This window comes from Rissa tridactyla, chromosome 2 (genome assembly GCF_028500815.1).
Source record: "Rissa tridactyla isolate bRisTri1 chromosome 2, bRisTri1.patW.cur.20221130, whole genome shotgun sequence".
Lineage (NCBI taxonomy): Eukaryota > Metazoa > Chordata > Aves > Charadriiformes > Laridae > Rissa > Rissa tridactyla.
This window is the reverse complement of record NC_071467.1, coordinates 46,542,138-46,563,063: the sequence shown is the minus strand read 5'-3', so window position 1 is coordinate 46,563,063 and position 20,926 is coordinate 46,542,138. Positions and strand designations below refer to the sequence as shown.

Genomic DNA, 20,926 nt, shown 5'->3' with positions numbered 1-20,926 from the left:
ATGTCTATGGCTGAACCATGGTCCTCTAGGCGGGGAAGGAACATTCAGCAGATGTGCAGAAGAATGGAAATGTGCTCTTCCCTCGTCAGTGATCTGTTTTAGCCAGACCAAAGGAAACACCCATGGAAAAAGCATTCTGCTAGTTTTTTGTCATGGCAAAAATAAAACTTGAAAAACAAAGTCTGCTATACCGTTTAACACTCTGCTTTGCTCTGCTCCCAAGAAGCTACTAACCTCAAGGCCATGAAATCCTCAGGAGTTTAATGTGCACGGCTGCTCAGAAAAGCAAATTACTAAGTAACACGAACATGAATGCGAGAGCGCACCGAACCTGATGTAAAAAAAGTACTGCCATTTGCTATTGCTTAATTCTGTCCTTTTCAGGGCACTTACATCAAAAGACAGAAGTGGAGGATAAACCTGTTGGAGGTTTTTAAGCGCAAGGCTGATACAAGTGCTTAGCACTCCCCAGCAAACACTTTCTGCCCTAGTGTCCTGGTCTGAGGTAAAACAGAACCGATTTTCTGTTCAGTAATTCCACTTTTCAGCTAAACCTCTTCCAACTAACTGAACTCTCTGAAATTAACGGCATGTTTTTAAGACCGTAGCCTGCTCCCAGAGTGATAAGACCTGATTTTTTATAATTGATGCCAAAGAATGGTATGCAGAGAGGCTCGCTCTTATACTTATTGCTCTAACAACCAAGGTCAGCTAACTTTGTTATTTGCCCCATTGAGAATCGGAAGCAGAAAAGCATAGAGAGGTCACACCTGCGGGGAGGAGCGGACAGGACAGGTGACCCAAAACTGACCAACAGGGTATTCCATCCCAGCTGCCCCATGCTCAGTATAAAAGCTGAGGGATCAAAGCTCATCCCTCTTTCTGCAATGGCCAGCATCCAAGGAGAACTCTATCTGTTTGTCTGCCTTTGATCCCAATCCATGCCTTCCTGAATCCAGATCCTGAATCCAGCTCCCGTCCATTGCTGAGTCCCATATGGGAATTTTCTGACACCTGTTGGTCATGCAATCATCATCCTGGGAGCTTGATACAGTTAGAAACTGTACAACTAGAAATACATACATATATATATGTACAACTAGAAATATATACTGTATACAACTAGAAAAGGGATCTTGATTGTCATACAAAGAAGAAGCGCTTGGACTAATCAGAAAGCTTCTGTTAATTATTTTTAAAAGACATTGTAACAGTTGGGAGGGAACAGCAGTAGTCAGGGAATAGGAAAAATGGCATCAATCTCCATCTTACCCCCAAGTTCAAAAATACTTCTGCTGTTCTTTTTTAAATGGCTGATATCTCCTTGAAAGCCATCTGCTTTCCCTCCCTGCATTAATAATGGCTTCTAGCAAAGCTAAAAATGTGAATAGAGACAGCAGACACACGTGCACACATACATGTTGACTCGGGTGGCAGACGTAAAATCTACTTTTACTCTGTGTTTCTGCATCTTAATCTCCATCCAGGGGATCCGACGCAGCGTCTGTACGGTCAGCTGTGTCAGAGGGAAGAGGAAAGATGAGAGGACTAAGGTGAAGGGGAAAAAAAGGTATAAACACTAAGAAAAGTAAGAGTAAGGAAAGAAAAAGTAATTGAGGAAAAACAAAGGAAAGAAAAATGCGCCAAAGCAAAGTTTTGGCTACACAGAAGACAGACGACTGTTCTGGAGTGTCAGAGCAGAGCCAACCCACTCATGGGTCAAAAGCACTCGCAGTGACCAAGGTCTGCACTGCTAAATACAAGATGAATGGTACTATTGCTTTCCTGTATTTAAATTATCTTATTGCAGGTAGCACTGTACTGTGCCATACAGCCATATGCATTCAGAGATATGCAGTAAAACTGTTTTGAATTGTTTAGACTCAAATTGTTGGCATCAAAATGACTCTGTAGGTTTTAATTTCATATTAGTACCAACACATTTGCAACACTTCACATTCCTGCCCAGAAATCAGCCAATTTTAATTTTTCATTAACTTCATGAATCAGCACGGGATTTGTCATCTCCATTGTATACTCTGGAAGACTGAGGCACAGATGGGCTGTGATTCACCCTAAGAGTATATAGCAAAGGATACAGCCACAATATTGTTAGAGGTATCATATTTATATACATAATTTAAGTATAAGCATTACCAGTTTATTCAAATAAAGTCTACCCATATTAGCTTAACTTTATACTTCAGTTCACTTTTACAAAAGGAGATAAAAGAAGTCTATTAAAAATGTAAAGGCTGAAAAGTTTCTTTCCCAGACAAATTAATGTTTAAAACGGCTATATATCAGAGAGTAATCATGGTTTAGCTTGCAGCATATTGAATATATGGTTCTGTGATCCCTCGAATATTTCTTAAGAAGTTAGATGCCTGTTATGGAAGAATACACTAGCAGTTCCCACATGGAAAACATGAGAACTGTCTAACGATGACATAAGGACTTGGATGAAGAACATAAATATTGTCATACCTGCCCTTTTCCTGCAAGCAAACTCAGCCAGGTCAGGCACAGGTACGGAAGAGCCACAGCTGTACCTATGTGGTGATGTTCTAATGACTCAATGGTCCCACAGGCTTGGGGAACCAACCTCCTCTTAAGTCATGTGTTCATCATATTTGTGTTACCCATGCGAAAAAAATCTCTATCTATTGGTGAGCAATACCTGACAAAAGAGCAAACGATCAAAGAGGGTAAAAACACGTAAAGAAGTTACTACAAAATAACCAAGTGTTTGCCTCGCAATGCAACACACCAGATGTACCTGTGCATGTCATTACCTCATGATGAGTATTTGATGGATTGAGGTAACCTCTACCTAAATGTAAAAGGATAAGGTATTTTCTGTGGGGAAAGCACCAAAATGAGAGCAGCTGAAATGCAGTAGGTTTCCCCACGTCTTATTCCACATAAATTATCCCTCTAAAACTGGTTCAGAGTGTTATCAAACTTTTAAAGTGCTATCAAAGTTTTAAATGGCCTTTGAACCCGTAGTCATTTACATCTGTTCAAAATGAATGAAACAATTTTCTCCTCCTCCTAAATTAACTTGTCATGAAGATAACTGAAGACGGCCTAAACCAGCTGAGAATCAATACATCAAATTAAAAATAGGCAAAATTATGGTCTTTAAACAAGTGATCTATTGAAAATAATAATTCTGCAGAATGGTTTTCCACAATATTTGCATGATGGCATATTTCCACAATGCCACCTGGACATCTACTGTTCGCTTCTCCAGCACATATAAATGTGAGCTTGTCATCATTTGGCCTATACATATACATGGCGACCTACATCTCGGATGGAAAATTTTGAAGGATCTACTGATGGAAGAGGTTTGAAAAACTGATGTTCCACAGCGTATATTAGAAATAAACTAAAAAAGATTTAAGCAAGTGATGAGGTTTTACTGTCTACCATGTATGACCCAGCCATCCCTCCCAGGGCCAGTAAAGAGTTGGCATCCCCTTCCTCGGGCATCCATGGGTAGACGCTGCTGAGGGGAGCAGCTGGGTCCCAGCCCTGGTGTCTGGGAGCTTTCGGCCTCTGCCGGTGGGACAGGACAAGTTGCCAGGCCCTGCCCTGCCGCCCCAGGGCCACCTCTGCCCCAGCCATCATCACACCCTGACAGCTATCAATGCCTTCCTATGGCCTCTTTTATCACATCTCCTCTTTGATTATGCAGTTTCACAGTACCTGTGTTTTGTAACTGGTAGAAAAGGGGATAGGAGGAATGATGATGGATCAGGACAGGAATATTCTCCTTTGGATTAGACAACGGTTTTTTGCGGTTTTGAAGGCTGCAAAATGACCCTCCCAATCCAGGGTGTGAACCAGTCGCTACTTCAGAAAGCTTGGTGGGAACTCTCCCTTCTGGGCAAGTTATTTCACACTTAGGCAACAGGAACTTTGCCTCTGGGGTATCTTACACTTCTGGAACTCCACAAAAATTAAAGAAAATACTGAAACAGCGATACATCTGGTAACAATTTTCCATCCACCTTTCAGATTCCTAGAATACATTTAACACGTGGTTTTCAATTCTACTTTATATATGTTTTTACAGGTTTGTAGATGTTATGGAACACAGTCTTGGGTTTTAACAAAAGCTTCACAAAGGGAAAGAAGAGAAGTACACTATAAGACAACAATATACAACAATATATATAATATTGTGGTTGCCAAATGAATACCAATTGTTCGGCAGTTTAAAAGTGCTGATGTATTCCAAAACACAATCATGCTATTTCTAATAATAAAATTACTTCAGGTTGTATCATCATTTAGTTAATTATTCATAAATAATGGCTTGGATTTTGGATTTCCTATTGCTTAAATAGTTTGGACTACTCTGCCTTTTCCCCGCATCCTTATATCTATATTTTGATTACATCATGGATACCTAAGTCCAGGAGTTATAAGCCTCTAAGAGATCTAGGGCTGAAAAGTATAACATATGAATAGAAACTGAAGAACAGGGTTTGTAATTTAGCCTGGAAAAGAGTAGGTAGTGGTGGGCATGTAATTGCATCCTCAGATGCAAATGCTTGTCTCTTTGTGGGTCTGAGGTTGTGGACTCTATCAACTGATGCTTGCGCTGCCTGTGCCAGGGCTGGAGGTGGCTGCACTGTGAGGGAAGAGGCTGCTCAAGCTGGGCTCCTGAGCAGTTATCTCCTCCCTAACTTTGTCCCCTTCAGTTCCATTAGCCTGTGCATACCTATGGCTAGGAAATATGGTTAAATTTTCCTTCCATCTTAAACTACTCCTAGAAAATACTCAAAACCTGGTATGACGGTTTGGACAACTCAACAATTCTTGATGGTATTACTAAGTTGCTAGGAAGTGGTTATTACATAAATTGCTGTCCTGTCGGTGCTTCTTTGTAGACATAAACTCATCATTCAGACCTCCTCATTTTCGGGAATCCTGAATGCATTGGGCCACATACCACATCCTGTCACTTAATAGAGGTATGTATGAACCCGTGTCGATAAGGTCATGGGGCAGGTGTAGTTGTGTGTTGGGACAGGCTCCTCTTAGGGAGTCATGCCTGCTAGTGGCACATCTCGTTGCCTGCAGAGAAGTGCCATTGCCTCAAGATCACAGAATTGTGGGTTAGGATCACAGGATTATTCAGGACCTCAGCAGGCCTCTAGTCCTGCTTCCTTCTCTAAGTAGGCTCAGCCATGAGCTCAGACCAGGTGCTTGGTGCTTTATCCAGTTGGGTCTTGAAAAGCTCCAAGGATGGTGACTGCACAATGTCCCTGGGCAGCTTGTGGCACTGCCTTACTGTGTTCCTGGGGAAAATTTTCTCCTTACATCCAGCGTGAAGATGTCTTGTGCCCGTTCTCTTGTCTTCCCACCATGCACTGTCATAAGAAGCCTGGCTCCATCTTCTCAAGGACTTCTCCATAGGTACTGGGGGGCTGCTGCTAGGTGCCCCTGAAGCAGTCTCATCCCCAGGCAAAACAGGCCCCATTCCCTCAGGCTCCCCTCACAGGACAAGTGCTCCAGCCCCAACTACCCTGGTGGCCTCCACTGAACTTGCTCCAGTATGTTGATGTCTTTCTTGTATTGGGGACCCAAAACTGGACACGGCATTCTAGATGTGGGCATAATTACTTCCCCCTTACTTAATAGGCTGTGCTACTGTTAATACAGCCTAGGATATTGTTGACCTTCTTTGCTGCCAGGGCACGCCAAGGGCTGGTGTTCAGCCTTCTGTCTACCACAATCCCATTTGCCAGGAGTAAAGGGCTGATGGATCACAGATCTGCTGACTAGCTATGCTTGAACTGTGGGATCTACGAGAGACATCAGAGCCACACCACAACTGAGAAGCATATTTCGGGGCAAGTAGTCATAATAATATGCTGCCCCCAACAGTGAGGTTCTTGCTCGCTACATGAGACTAGATAGATCTGATTCTTTACTCACAGGACTGTAAGCACGCAGACCAAGAAGAGGTGAAGAGGGGATAACATTGGAAGTCAGCAACCATTTTTCAATCGACAGTAGTTATATTAAGTATGCTGCTTAATTTGTCTTCAGGAAAAGGCTTTGTTTAATGGGACACTTTCAAACACTTAACAACCAAGCCAAAATGATGGAAAAGAACACAGAGGTAGAACAAAATATTGAGCAAGGGACAACAGAAGGCAGATGCACATTTGTTGCCGTAAAGGGGCAAAGGCAGAGGCTGGCCCAGACTGGCAAAAGTAAAAATCCTGCTAAAAACCAAAAATTGCAGACTCTCAAGGAACTGCACAAAAAGATCCTTGACCATCCCTATTCAAAGAAGCTCTAACATGGCGAGGAAGTTGATTTCTGTGTATTTTTTTTGTGTAGACTGGTCTTATACAGTTGGTAAAGGAAACGACAGCAGGATTCTGTGCTACATTTATTTGTGTGCATGTACGAACATGTGTGTTTTCGGAGGTGCCAGCAGCCCTTTAAAGATCAAACAGTAGACTGGATTCCCACGCAGCTGAAGCTGTCTGTACCTAAATCTCTGGGGAACCCGAAGAAACTGCTCTAGGCCCAAACAGGCAGACAGATTAAAAGTGGATTGCAGTTTTTATGAGGGATGCTAAACAGGGCTTCTGTACCACATACACTAAACACTTGTGTTATCTAGTATCCTGATGCACAAGAGAGGAGATATTTCACAGAAAGATGCAAAAACCCAGTTCCTCCCTCTACAAAACAATGCTTATAAGAATGGTTCCCCTAGATTTATAACAAATAAGCCGTATCCAAATCACAGCTACATCTTTGCAATTAGCCTTCTATTAAAACACAGATGAATAAACAAAAATAAATACATATGAATACATAAATGTGTATATATGCATATCCTACACATAAAAATCCAACAGAATTTCAGAACAGTAACATCTCTTGATAAAGCAATAAAATGAAATTATGTAGTTGGTGTTTGCACTTTTATGAGACTCAACAAGGCATACAACTCTCTATATCCAGTGTATTTGTCCCAAAAGTGATCTAATGAACCTTTTTAAATTCATGGGTATAATGTGTCACTCAAAACCATGTACAATTACACCATCATTGGGAAAAAAGTCCTGCGGCAAGTAATATCAAATGCAACATCTCTGTGATGTGATTTCACTATGTTGTTGGCTCATTAGCATTAGCATATGATATGTGGAAGGAAAGTAATGCCTACAGAGCTCTTGAAATCCTACATTATGTCAGCTACCATTACAACAGGATGAGGAATAAGAAATGGTGTGCACATGAAGACAGTCTTTCAGAATTGTGTAATTCAGTTGGCCCACAACTCTTCTGCACATGAATACAGTAACAGAAAATGTAGGGGTAATGAGTGATTTGTTTTATTTCACATATTATTCAACAACTTTTAATTACAACCCCAGTCTTCCGATCCATCAAAGTAATACGAAGAAGACCGCAAGGTTTTATTTGTAGAAGAGTGGGCTGTTGATTGACTGGTTTTATGAAAGGTAGAAAATGTTAGTCTTCACTGCCTCAGATATTCGAGGGCTTTATTAAACTGAGGTGGTTGTAAAAAAACTAACTACAGCAGATAAAACTGGTGATAAAAATTAGGAAAAAAAACCCTTAAAATACCATCTGCAAAACCACTATCTAATAAACATGTAATGTATGTACTCAACACATACAAAATTGTCCACGTGCAATCATGAACAGTATTAACTGTCTCCTAAAAAGTTCCAGAAAAATATGCAAATGAAAGTCTCATGTCCTAAATTTTCAAAATCATGAAAATCCTTGTGCTACTGGAGTTGAAAGCAAAACTGGTCAATAACGTGAGCAGAACCCATTATGTTTCTAAGTCTCACAGTTACACAGGTAGCCTTAGAAATGCCTAAAGACTTAACCGAAATCCAGTCTTGTATCTGTACCGATTCTGAACTTCCAGAAAGTAATTCGCTAGATCATATTCAACACGCTTTGCTCTTTTGGTATAAGTCAGTATGAGAGAAAAAATCCAGCCTTGCAACGTGATCATCATACGTCTGATCTTGTTTCTCGAACCTACCAAAATGAGGGCTGGGATGTAACTTGAGAGGTCTTCTAGTCCAGCGCGTTCACCTAATGCAGGGTCACGTTTAGTAGACATTCAGGAAGCAGATCAAGTTACCATGAGGTAATTGCTTGCAATAAATGACCATGTCAGCAGGTTAAAATAGAACACATTATCCAAAACTTTGCTAAAAAAGGTATGAGCACCTGCTTATCAACACTCAGTACTAGACTGTAGATCGTCCCTCAGAAAAATCGAATCATTTCTTAAGACTGATAAAACGATTGCACAATCCCCCTTAGTACCTGTTCTGGCACTTAAATACCCTTATCAACACAAGACTGACACAGCATCTGCCTTCAATTCCTCTTTGCGCAGCCAAAACTTACGTATTGTCTTTCTTTAAAAGGGCATGCTTGAAGAATAACTGGCTGTTAGGCTCTTACTCCCACAGTACTCAGACTGTTTCTCATCTTTTCTAAGTCACTTAATATTCCTAATGCCATTCTGTGGATTGTAAACTGTATGCCAAAGAAAGCAGGACACGTTATTCCAGCTGATGCCCGATAAGTACATCAGCTACAGCAGTATATGTAACCCTTTGACATATCTATGACTCTTCACTCTTAATAGCTTTTTTTCTCTTTATTATAACAGCCACAATGCTGCTGACACTCTGATCCCCAGGTATTTTTTTTGCAGCCTGTTGTCTCTTATTTTGTGTTCTAAATGTTGATTTTCTTTCCCTTAAGCATTGTAGCTTGTTTACCAAATTTCTTCATATTGATTTCTGGCCATTATATCCCTTTTTCAAGAACATTTTAAATCATAAGCCTATTCTTCAAAGTGTTTTAGTATCGCATGAAAATTTTACAAGAGTGTAGTCTCCCTTCTGTTAATTAATGAAAGTATTGAACAGCAATAGAGCCGAGACAGAGACAGCTCTGTAGGTAGGATCCCATTTGATAGAACCTCCTACTTTGACCGAGAACTTAAAATTACTCTTTAGAGTAATGTGCTTCCATTTTACACTGATTTAATCTTACTTACCTCTCCCTACTTTACTTATGAGAATGTGGGACAATATCAGAAGTCTTACTCAAATGAAACCACGTATACCTCATCACTGCCCTCCCCCTTCTCTGCACAGGGAGTTACCCTCTAAAAATTGGCTTAGAGGACAGAAATAGCGTGGACATACCAAGATGAAAATGTGGAATCTTAGACCTTTGTTTTTAATGTCATCTCTGATTTTTCAAATCATATTTTCCAAGGCCTATTCTTTGAGTCAAGCCTCTATAGCTTTTCCTTAGATCTGTTTTATTCTGAAAGAGGACAAGGCATCCAAGTTTTCTGGCTTGGAAAACCTCCGCGCATAGGTGCTGTAGAAAAGCTGATTCAATGCAGATTTGCAAGGGAAATCCTAAGATCAGAGTGATGAGAAGAGGCAATGGCAACAAGAGCTCATCATTCTGTTGAGAAGAGGAGGATAAAAATAAAGAACCACATTCTGCTTTTATTTGTACTCATCACCTGACTGTCCCTGAGCTACTTGTTTCCAACAGAAACCCGAAGAGGTGGAAAGAAGGAAGCTGTGAAATTCCATGGGCGCTCCTCTAGAACTGCAAAGTGCTGATAACAGAAACATAAAAGTAGGAATGACATGACCCGAGCCCTAAAACTGCAGTTGGTTGTAGCATTTTGGCTGTGTCACTCCAGATCCTAGGGAACAGCACAAAATCCAAGTATCAGCTGCTCTACAGATGCAGCAAATCACCTGAGCATGCAACTCTCCTGAAACCAGAACCTGCCCACCTGCCCCACAGGCGAGAAGATGGCAGAATTATCACAGCAGCAACACCCAGGATTCCATCTGAACTGTCTCATCGACACATCCCCACCTGTTGTTGGTGCGCTTTTGAGCAGAAAAAGGAAAACTGAGTCTCTGAATCTCCGTTAACACTCAGAACGAACAGGAACAGATTTGTAAAGTGAAATAGCTAGCCCTAAGGATCCAATGTCCACGCTACAAGGGTTTCAGGCAGTTTTACGCTCAACTGGTTCCAGCATGATACTACGGACTGAATGTACTGGGGGTACTTGTGCATTCCTAGCACACCTGGTTTGGGTTCATACAAAGGGAATGCATTTTGTGTGCTCTGGGGTCACTCTGTGTTATAAACCAAAGCTTGGTAACTGGGAGAAACTCGCTTCAAAAGCAAAATATACATACACCTGATGACACTAAAGGGTGCAGAAGTCTTTGCATTCATTAGGTCTGCCATTCCCTTTGCACAGAACTGCACTGGTTTTGTTGCCAAGGACCTCCTCCAACTGCGAACAGGAGACAGACAGTGCCCAAGACATACAATTGCGGCATTCATGGCAGAGAAATGAGTTCAGCTGTGTGAAAATTTTGAAAACTGAGCAGTATTTTTTTTTCAGGCAAAAACTGACCTTATGATTACACAAATTATTCTTTTAAGCTGCGTTACAATCAGCTCCCAGTTATCTGCAGATAAATTGTGCAAAGTGTGGAGCACATTGAGCTAGTGATACTAGTGCAGATACAATGCTGCAATGTGGTGCACAACTCAGAGATGGATGGCTGCCCCTACCTCATTTCCTACATACACTTTAGCTCTGGAAGCAATTAATTGTTTTAGCCAAATATTGAACATGTGCTAATAAATCCTTCCAGAGATTATCCAGCTTTTCACAGGGCCAACCTGTGCATCCCTCCACTGCACTCTAGAGATGGGTCCACCAGGGAACATGCTACAGAGATGTCCAAGTGGTTGTAGAAAGAGGTAACCTGTGTCTCCTGGGCACAGTAATCTGAGTTTAGTGCCAGTCCTGTTGACTCGGCAGCAAAGGCGGCAGCAATCACCTCAGCAGGGCTGGGAAGCTGGAGGAGCAGGATGAGGTAATGCCCAAGGCTGAAGGGGAGAACGGAGGAGATGGCAGCCGGAGGGCAATAAGAGGTTGAAGAACATGTCTCAAGTTTTGCAGGTGGTGAGAAGCTGTGGTGGTAGCAGCCCTGAGCATGGGAGGGTGAGATGGGGAGGCGGGGAGGAGATGGTGGCAGTGATTAGTGTCTCCTTGCCTCTCCTTCCTGCACTTCTTTTGCATTTTTGGAGGATTTTAACCCTTGTGAGCAGTGCTTTGGGAATGAGCAGAGCTACTTTCACCTGCCTTGTCTTCCTGCAACCTGGAGCACCGGGCAGACAGTGCAGATACCCCACCAGCTCGGCAGCACTGACCTCACGCAGCTGGATTTCCCAGGGTGAAACCTGTGTCATTTGGATTCATTTATTTATTTCCAGAATGCCCCAGTCCCGAGTCACCTTGGGTAACAGAGAACTGACTATTTGATTTCATCTTTCTAAAACCTGTACTTACCATAGTTTTCCAGAACATAGTTGAACACATACTTGTCAAGTGTCTTGGCTAATTCCTGCAGTTAAGAAAACTACCTAACATACTTTCTGGCCTTTGCAATGCTCCCAAGAAACCAAAGTAATTTCAATATACTCAACTGAAATGTTTTCATATGTGATTCTATCTTTTGGTAATCATTTGCCCTGTAATTCATAAGTAGTACACAATGCTTACAAGTTTTTAAAAAAAAAATCTTGTTTTGGTTCTTCCCCATATGCATTTGTTTGCTGCTACTTTCATTCAAGTGATAAGGAAGAATGTATTACAAATGTTCCTTGTACTTGTACTACAAACTCGAATATTTTAGGAAAGTTAAATAATAATAATGTCTGCTTATGCTAAAAATAGCTCTTTTTTTCCTCTAGTGATCTCAGTCAACACTGCGGCTCCCCTGTTCAAGCACAGGCCTGCGCAACTTACACCCAGTGGCCAGACGCAGCTTGCAGCATGTTTTATCCCACTCACACCAGAGACGCACAAAACAGGTTGGTACATTTTAACAAGCTGCTGTGCATAACAAGTTCCTGGTAAATGACCTGGAGACGGCTCTTGAGACCACAGTTACTCCACCATCACTCACCCTGCAGTGCACAGGCAGAAAACGGCTGGCCCAGGGAAGGGAGATTTGGTCGGAGCCGGGAGAAGCCGAATGCCCTGGTTGGAGGCCAGGCTGGGAGGGTGTGTGGTGAAGGCAAGAAGCATGGGGAGCATGGGGATGGGGCTGCTTTGGGAAACTGAACATAAAATAAAAGGTTGGGGGTTGTGCTGTTGGAAGCTAGTGTGACCCCCATGCTTTTAACAGGGAGCTGGGTGAGGATGCGTGAACAGGGTGGTACGGCCCACCTCGGACACCTGCACCCCAACCACAGCAAATCTGGATAACCCCCTGCAACCCACCTGCACCTGGGAACAAAACCCAGGAACCTCATAAGTCTGCACCATAACGTTGGTAAATCAAAATATCTAATGATCCACCCATTCACTTGAATTCTGCGGGCCTGTTATTTGCAAACATGAGGTTTCATTCAAATTACTTAAAGTCAGCTTTTTCTTTTTTTTTTTCCTGGCTTTCTTTTTTATTTCTCAAAGCCAAAGCATTCCTGCGTACAAAGAACTTGCGTAGAGCCAGACAAGCACCACCAACACACACTTTCTTACCGAAACACTGAATTACTCCTAACCCATGCCTCTTTAAAAGGTGCAAGGCTTTTCAAGATGTTGCTACTCACCTAAAACCCAGCTAACTTTGTTTCCACCGCGACCTGCCGCTTGGTAAACACACGGCTCCCACCCCCATACTCGCTTGGTGTGAGGGAGACCCCGGCCAGGTCCCGAGCACCCTGCGGGCACAGGTAGGAGCCCGGCAGCCCCTCCGGTGGCGGAGGGACGGCAGAGCCGGGCTGGGCGCTCCGTGGAGCGGAGCAAACTGTTCCCCGCAAGCCCGGAGCCCTCTGGAGCCCGGACACGCCGAAACCCGGCGGACCGGCCGCAGCCCCCCAAACCCCCGGGGTCTGGCCCCTACCTTGTACCGGCGGAATCCCTCCAGCTGCCGATCGCTGACATACCGCCACCGCCACATCGCCCCGCCGTGCTCCGCGGCGCGCCGGGAGGGGCGGAAGGGAGGGAATGAGGGAGAGAGGGCGGGAGGGGATGAGGGAGAGAGGGCGGGCGGGAGGCGGCTCCCCGGCCGCGCCCCGCGGGATGGGCCGGCCCCCGCGGCCGGGCAGCGGCGGGGGCACTCGCCTGCCGGCGCGGCGGGGCTCCGTGGGGCCGCGGTGGCGGTGGCCTCTCCCGGGCGTCCACGGCCGTGGGACCAGGCGTTTCCCCGCGGCGCCGGCAGGTTCGTGCGGGCTCGGCGGCAGCCTGCCGTCAGCATCTTCTATAAACCTTTGATTCCCACACGGCGCTCGGTGCTGGGGATGGTCTGCAGCAGCCTCCCGTGGTCACAGCAAGCCGTAATCCAATTAACGTTGCAGTATCAGGCCCCGGAACTTTTTTTGTGGTTAAAGTTGTATTAAAGATGCCGTGTTTATAGCATGTGTGAAGATGTGCCTGTGAAGACAGTATACAAAACAGTGTTATGATGAGAAGCTCAACAGGAGCCAGCAATGTGTGCTCACGGCCCAGAAAGCCAACCACATCCTGGGCTGCATCAAAAGAAGCATGGCCAGCAGGTCAAGGGATGTGATTCTGCCCCTCTACTCTGCTCTGGTGGGACCCCACCTGAAGTACTGTGTCCAGCTCTGGAGCCCTCAGCACACGAAAGACATGGACCTATTGGAGTGGGTCCAGAGGAGGGCCACGAAGACGACTGAAGCACCTCTCCTATGAAAACAGGCTGAGACAGTTGGGGTTGTTCAGCCTGGAGAAGAGAAGGCTCCAGGGAGACCTTAGAGCAGCCTTCCAGTACCTAAAGGGGGCCTACAGGAAAGATGGGGAGGGACTCCTTGTCAGGGAGTGTAATGATAGGACAAAGGGTAACAGTTTCAAACTGAAAAAGGGTAGATTTAGATAGGTATTAGGAAGAAATTCTTTACAATGAGGGTGGTGAGGCACTGGAACAGGTTGCCCAGAGAAGCTGTGGATGCCCCATCCCTGGAAGTGTTCAAGGCCAGGCTGGATGGGGCTTTGAGCAGCCTGGTCTAGTGGGAGGTGTCCCTGCCCATGGCAGGGGGGTTGGAACGAGATGATCTGGAAAGTCCCTTCCAACCCAACCCATTCTATGATTCTGTGATTTAAGTAACGCATCTTAGAAACAGGTGATACTGAGGATTAAAGATTCTATTGGCATTCCTTTCCAGCAATAATCTGCCTCTTGCCCCTTTATTAAAACACCTGCACCAGAGTCCTTCATACCACATCAGCCTGCAGTATGTTCTGCATCTTCTGATTTCCAGGGAAACGAGGCACTGGTGTAGGCAAAAGACTGGAATACATCAAGAGTAATATTTCAGCTGCAAGTGCATTTAAGCATATGGCATGACACCTTGTGTTACCTTTGCTGTACACTATTAGAAGGAGACTTAGAATTAGAATACACATCAGGGTCTGAGATCTTATTCACCAAATGGAACCTATCCAGAAAGGAAATCAATTAAAATCCATTACTCGCACCCCATGATCTCTTCCAGGCACCTAATGCATTGTAAGAGCCAGTGTTATTTTACAAAATGTGCAGGTTTAATAGGAATGATATACAAGTTAAAATCACTAAGTGCAAACTGTATACAATGGTTCTTGTTCTCTATTATTAATTACACATTAATCACTTGAGATGTGCTTACACCTACATTCTGCTTCCAGCAGCAGCATCTGAATTTCTGCTCTTGAAAACAACCCAGAACTGTAGCTCTTGGCTTCAGGTTATTGATTCCAGTCAAGAAAGCTAAAGTATTTGGAGCTCGTATTTTTCAGGAGCCAACTCTTAATTTTAATTAGTGTTCACACCTTGGATTTTGATTTGGGATCCCCTTCACCTCTCATTGTTACTATTGTGTTTTTAGGTTGTATTATGCTATTGAATTAAACTACAGGGGTATCTAAGAAAAGACTCGTAACTACTACTGTACTCAGCGCAATTTTTTTAGGCAAGTACATTACTAAAACTGACCAAGCCATTTTATAATTATCACTTTCAATTCTTAACTCCAGCACTCATAAGCCTCAAATACAAAAGCAGAAATTTGACTGAACAGCTATTAGCAGTGTGATGGACAGTGGCAGAAAAGATGCTTGCTTTTCTGAAAGCTAGAAGATCGCAAAGCATTTTTTCTCTTTGCAGGCCCCTAAAGGTATTTTAAAAGATGTGCTGTTATGAAGATGGAGAAGATATATAGATATAGCAGATAGAACATGAGTTTTATTTCCTGTTTGTCTCTCAAAACTGTCTTGGTGATAAATGAAACTCTTTTTAAAAAAACCCTGTCATAAATACTCCACTAAACAGAAAATGTAAAAGACTGCATATATGTAAAAATGTAATTTCATGAATTTGTACCTCAGCAAGTTCTGTGTCTACTAATGATCACATCCAAGGAGGCAGCATTAGGTAAGCTATACCGAAGAGAGGAAAACAGACCCGTGACTGGATATGGAACACCACTGAGCAACCTATGACACAACTAACATGACATTTGAGAATACTGTGGAAATTATACTGACATGTGCTAGGCTTTGATTTGAGAAACGTCCTTGATTTAGGCATCACGATTCATACAAATCGTTGGCCCTTAAGACCAAGCATCCAGGTTAGCCAAGCCCAGGTGTGAGCAAAACCCACAGCCGCGTGGTTTACTGCTACACCTGATGTTCTCACTGTTTCCATGCACACCTGTGTATATGTTTAGAGGTTATCCCATGGTTTAGGGTTCTTTTCCAATTGTTTGAGCTGCGATCCAAGCTGTGTGTCCTACATGCAGGACTGTGGGAAGAGCAGTGAAAGCAGCCTTAGTGCTGTAGCACATTCCCTTGTGTCCTTTCTGGAAAATTAATGAGTACGAGTTGTAGCCTGAGTAAAGAGGAGCTCTAACTGGCACCAGTACATGGCTATTTTAACCTGAACAAACTTCCATTTCATGACCTTGAGTGTGAACGAGATGAACATTAAGACAAAAGCCCAAATCAGAGCACAGTTAACTTTCACTGTAGAAAAAACTTAAGTTTTTTATCAACTGTGGCTGGGATATTTGTGACAGTTCAGACTTTACTAAGTAAATTACCTGAACATGGATTTCTGCAGCTCTGGGGAAAACAAATCAAGGCTGGATTTGAATCCAGTGAAATCAATAGGTGAATTCTCAGGTCTTCAGTGCTGATTATTAATTATGTGTAGCACTGAGAGGAAAGCAGTGATTTATTATTTTGTAAGAGAGGACACATTGTACCACTGGTACATGCAAGAAAAAGTTGGAAAGAGTAACTGTTCCACAGATATGAATGGTATTTTAAAAAAAAAGAAAAAAAGAAAAACAGGAAAGGAAAGAAACCAATCATCAAGACAAGTTATATTCTTCATCCATCAAAATGGTAGGAAAAGAGATGAGGGTTCAGGATGGCTTAGAATGAATTTTCTTCCAGTTTCTTCCAGTTTTCACTCTCTCTGCTACAAGTTATGTTAATAAATTAATAATTATGGTGTTTCTTGCATAGGGAAAACTGCCTCATACGGCAACTTCAGCTTTTAATAATTTATGACAGTGTCTTGTTTATTCCCCAACTTAAAGCTGCCTGCTATGCAATAGTCTTTATCTAGAAGGCATCTAATAGTACATCCCTGCCTACTTCAAGAAGATAAGAAAAAGCAGAGAGAAATCATGCAGAGAGCAAACCCCAAATGATTAGCTGCCAAAGCAGCTGAAGAAGGGACTAATGTACTGGGAGGAACTGGTAGAGAGGGAGCAGTGTGGGATACCTTATATTTCCGTGGAATATATAACATGTAGGACTCAGGCAGTGCTTCCCTCCCCATCACTGCACAGGCTAGCACAAATCTCTCGATATTCAGGGTGTCTATGCTGCAAAAGAAGAAAGCTTTTCTAAGGTGGCTAGAATCAGTTTAGAAGCTCGACTTGTTACAGACTCTGTAAAATTATCTCAGTCTGTTAACCTGGTTTAGAAGTCATGGCTGTTTAACCTAGCATTGGTACCGAATGCAAGAAAACGATCAAATCTGTCCTCAAAAATTGCAGTACCAGTTCCAAAGCCAGTCGTCCATTTGCAGTTTCAGTTTGGTTTACCTTCTGCCCAGCTCCGCTTTGGCTTATGCCAGCTCTCTTCAGGCTGCTGTGGAGCAGCTAGCCTCGAACAGTGTGGATGCACACAAACCCATGCCAATCGGCCTTTTTTCCTTCAGCAGTATAGGTATGTTGGGCTTAAGTGGTGCTTAAGGTGAACTTTTCAAACTCAAAAGATCATCTTGACTGTAGACAGACAGCAGACCCCATCCACTTTTCAACATATTCTTCTTCCTTGGGTATGGCATTGCTTAAGGTTTTTCAAGAACAGTCTTTGTAAAGTCTTCAATACAAGGGTACACCATAGACATGATAGAACCAATTATGCTAAAGTAGTATTAATACTGGACCTAGAAGAGGAAATTCAGTTTCTGAAGTTACTAAAAATTATAAAGTGCTGTTTGTCAGTACCTCAGTAATTTTAAAATCTTGTTGAATTAAACTAAGAGGAAGAACTTTGGTGGGAGTAAACTGGTCTAATGACTGAAGTTTAAAAAGTACCACTTTTTTGCAGCTCTGAATATGTGCCTGCATTATTTTTTTTCACCTGTTAGAGCCAAAACAGAGTACTTCGATGACAGATGTTCAGTTCCAGCTTGGAAAATCTTATTTTATTTGCATTTATCTCTTTAAACTACAGAGACATCTGATAAAAAGTAGGCAAAATGCTTCCCAAATGTTACCATCTGTCAGAAAGTTACGTACCCATAGTCCTTTTATAGCGCAGAATACAAAGAAATAGCAGGAGAAGACATAAAAAAGCCAGCAATTTTAAGATGCCATGGGCCGTGCTTGGTGGTGGGACGCTGAGATGCCCAGTGTACAGCCACCCTGTGCTGGTGGGCAACTGGGAAGCCCCTGAGGCTGGAGCCCCTTGTTGCTTCATGGCCTGGGGGCAAGGGCTCGTAAAAAGATGCTCCCTGGGTATGTTGATTCATTTAAAACCTATTTTTGCTTTTGATTCTTAAACGATCAGCTATGAATTTTTAATTTGCATGAATGTAAGAGCCTGACTGCATTTGCTTCACTAAAATCTGTCATCCCCTGAGGGTATTTTTTTCTTTTTTTCCATAAGTCTGCAGCTTGCCTCGGCACAGCCAGGCATCGTGCTGTAAAATGGTACAGTTTAATTTATAGCGGAACTGACACTGCAGCTTTGGGATTATAAAGTCTGAAAGTGTTTCTTGTTGTTTCCTAGGAAACCTGAGAAAGCCTGGAATCCTCAAACTGTAACACCATCTACAGAAGAAAATGTTATTTTGGATCTAGACTGGGGATCTGCCTGCAATCTAGCTTAGGCCTTGGGATCACTTCTTGCCTGACAGATTTATAAAAATCCAGATGACCCTGAAAAACAGATTCTAAAATAATGAGTTTTTCCTCACCCACCTCGTCCCAGTTAAGTGGCCAGAATGTTTGTGACTTTTAAAACTTTACTAAGGAAATGGCTCAAACCAAAAAACCTTTCTCTACGTTTGGATTTGACATTGTCCGTACCAGGCTTTATACACTGGAAAGCTTTTAGAGACGTAACTTAACGCTCCGTAAGAGGAAATGAATCCATAAACCTATGTTAGAACGAAGGACAGGCACATTCAATCAATATAAACAAGTTCTCCAAACTTCAGTAATTTAAGTCCCCTTATCTTTTTGTTCATTTGTATAAAATACATTTTGTTTCTTTGGGAGAGAATTTCTTTCTACACATGGATTCAGAAACATTGATGCAATCGACTGACAAATAAATGCTCTTTTCTGGACTTCACTAAAGAAATCCAGCTTTATTGTTAACAGGAATTTTATATTTTTCATGGAATTTTCATGCAATAAAACCACAAAAAGTATAAAATTGCTTAATGTTCCCTGAGCAGCAGCACCTTTGATATTGAGCACCATCAGTACATCATATAAAAAAGCAGACTCAAACTATTATTTAAGCCTGCAAAAACACAGATATGCTTGCATATATACATGAAAAAAAGCTCTTCAAAAATTATATAGCCAATTGCATTAATTATGACTTCCAAAAGTATAATGCACAGGAATTTTTAACACACTTGAAAAGTAAGGTACTGGTATTATGAAACTCAAGCTTTTGTGAAGAAGCTTGGCATCTATTATTCTTTCTCTGAAGAAATATTATTTTAAAAAACAATCACAGCTCTATTTTCATTCCTAATATACAGGGTTGTTTTCTGACCCATTTCCTCTATTTACATGTCATTCCAATACTTCTTTGTGAAGAACATTAAAACAAATAAAGGAAATCTATTGATTGGGTCACCTCCTTGGGATTCTATAGAAGTTCCTCCCAGATGCAAGCACCTTGAAATCCTTGGAAGGAGTTTATGTACAGAAGAAACCCAATGCAGATTCACTAAGCAGACCAGACTTCTGTGGTCCGCATATTTCTCTGCGGTTTTGCTCTAACGTAGCCTATTTAACTGCATAGTGCAATAGCATACTTCTTCAAATTTCAAAGAAAACCACTTTGATGATATATAATAGAATTCATTTGTCAGTCTGGTAATTTCAGAAGAAATATTGCAAATTTTTGGAAGGATGAGAACACGGTGCTTTTAACTCTGTTTTGAACATAACAATCAAAGGCAGGATAGGGTTTGGATGATGATGTTTCTGGCTCTCCTCCCCTTGCAAAATCCACTTTAATTAGTGGCAGTTTTATAAAGGGAATGTGAGATGGGTATTGGCCACAGGGTGCCTTGGAAAAAATACAAACTGTAAACTATAGACATAGATATACATAATTAGGGTCTAATAACAAAAATGCAGTCATACAGTACCTTCTATCAAAATGTAAGTGCTTTACAAATTCTAATTAAGCTATGAGATACAACTATCTAATTTTACAAAGATTGTTTATTATTCTTAACTGCTCAACAGCAGCACTGACAACCTAAGTGACCTTCTCAAGAGCATATAAAAAAGCAATAAAAAAACCCTATCTATCCCATTTCTGCCTGTGTTCCCACTTGTATCAGAAAAACATTTTCAAAGGCCATCAGCCTTTTTTTCCTTCAGTTTGTTGCAATTATCATTTTATGGAAGAGACGGTCCATTCAAAGCATTTCAATTTCAAATCCTTACACCTTGGCACTGACATTACAGAATCACAGAATGGTAGGGGTTGGAAGGGACCTCTGGAGATCATCTAGTCCAACCCTCCTGCCAAAGCAGGTTCACCTAGAGCAGGCTGGACAGTAATGAACCAGGTGGATTTTGAATCTCTCCAGAGATGGAGACTCCACCACCTCTCTGTGCAGTGTTCCAGTGCTCTGCCACCCTCAAAGTAAAGAAGTTTTTCCTCATATTGAGGTGGAACTTCCTGTGTTCCAGTTTGTGCCCATTGCTGCTTGTCCTGTCACCAGGCACCACTGAGAAGAGCCTGGCCCCATCCTCTTCACACCCACCCTTTAGGTATTTGTAAGCATTGATGAGATCTCCTCTCAGTCTTCTCCAGGCTAAGCAGACACAGGTCTTTCAGCCTTTCTTCATAACAGAGGTGCTCCAGTCCCTTGATCATCTTTGTAGCCCTTTGCTATACCCTTTCCAGCAGTTCCCTGTCCTTCTTGAACCAGGGAGCCCAGAACTGGACACAGTACTCCAGATGCGGCCTCACCAGGGCAGAGTAGGAGAGGATGACCTCCCTTGACCTGCTGGCCACGCTCTTTTTAATGCGCCC

The 20,926-nt window shown here is 42.5% G+C and overlaps 1 protein-coding gene across 3 annotated transcripts in view; it reads right to left on the bottom strand.

The window, feature by feature from the left end:
* The window catches only part of LOC128905057 (ethanolaminephosphotransferase 1-like), a 57,709-nt gene extending 44,611 nt beyond the window's left edge, over positions 1 to 13,098 (bottom strand). Inside the window, exons 1-2 of one of the 3 annotated variants that reach the window (XM_054190473.1) lie at positions 13,014 to 13,070; positions 1,419 to 1,516 (exon numbers count right to left, since the gene is read on the bottom strand). Coding sequence is in view for 1 of the 3 variants with exons in the window: in XM_054190471.1 (XP_054046446.1) it covers positions 13,014 to 13,070 (57 nt within the window). In the remaining 2 variants the exon portion in view is untranslated. Of the gene's footprint in view, positions 1 to 1,418; positions 1,517 to 2,487; positions 2,543 to 13,013 lie in introns of those variants that run through there. The other 2 variants (XM_054190474.1, XM_054190471.1) reach the window with 2 other exon arrangements.
* Positions 13,099 to 20,926: the final 7,828 nt, after the last annotated feature.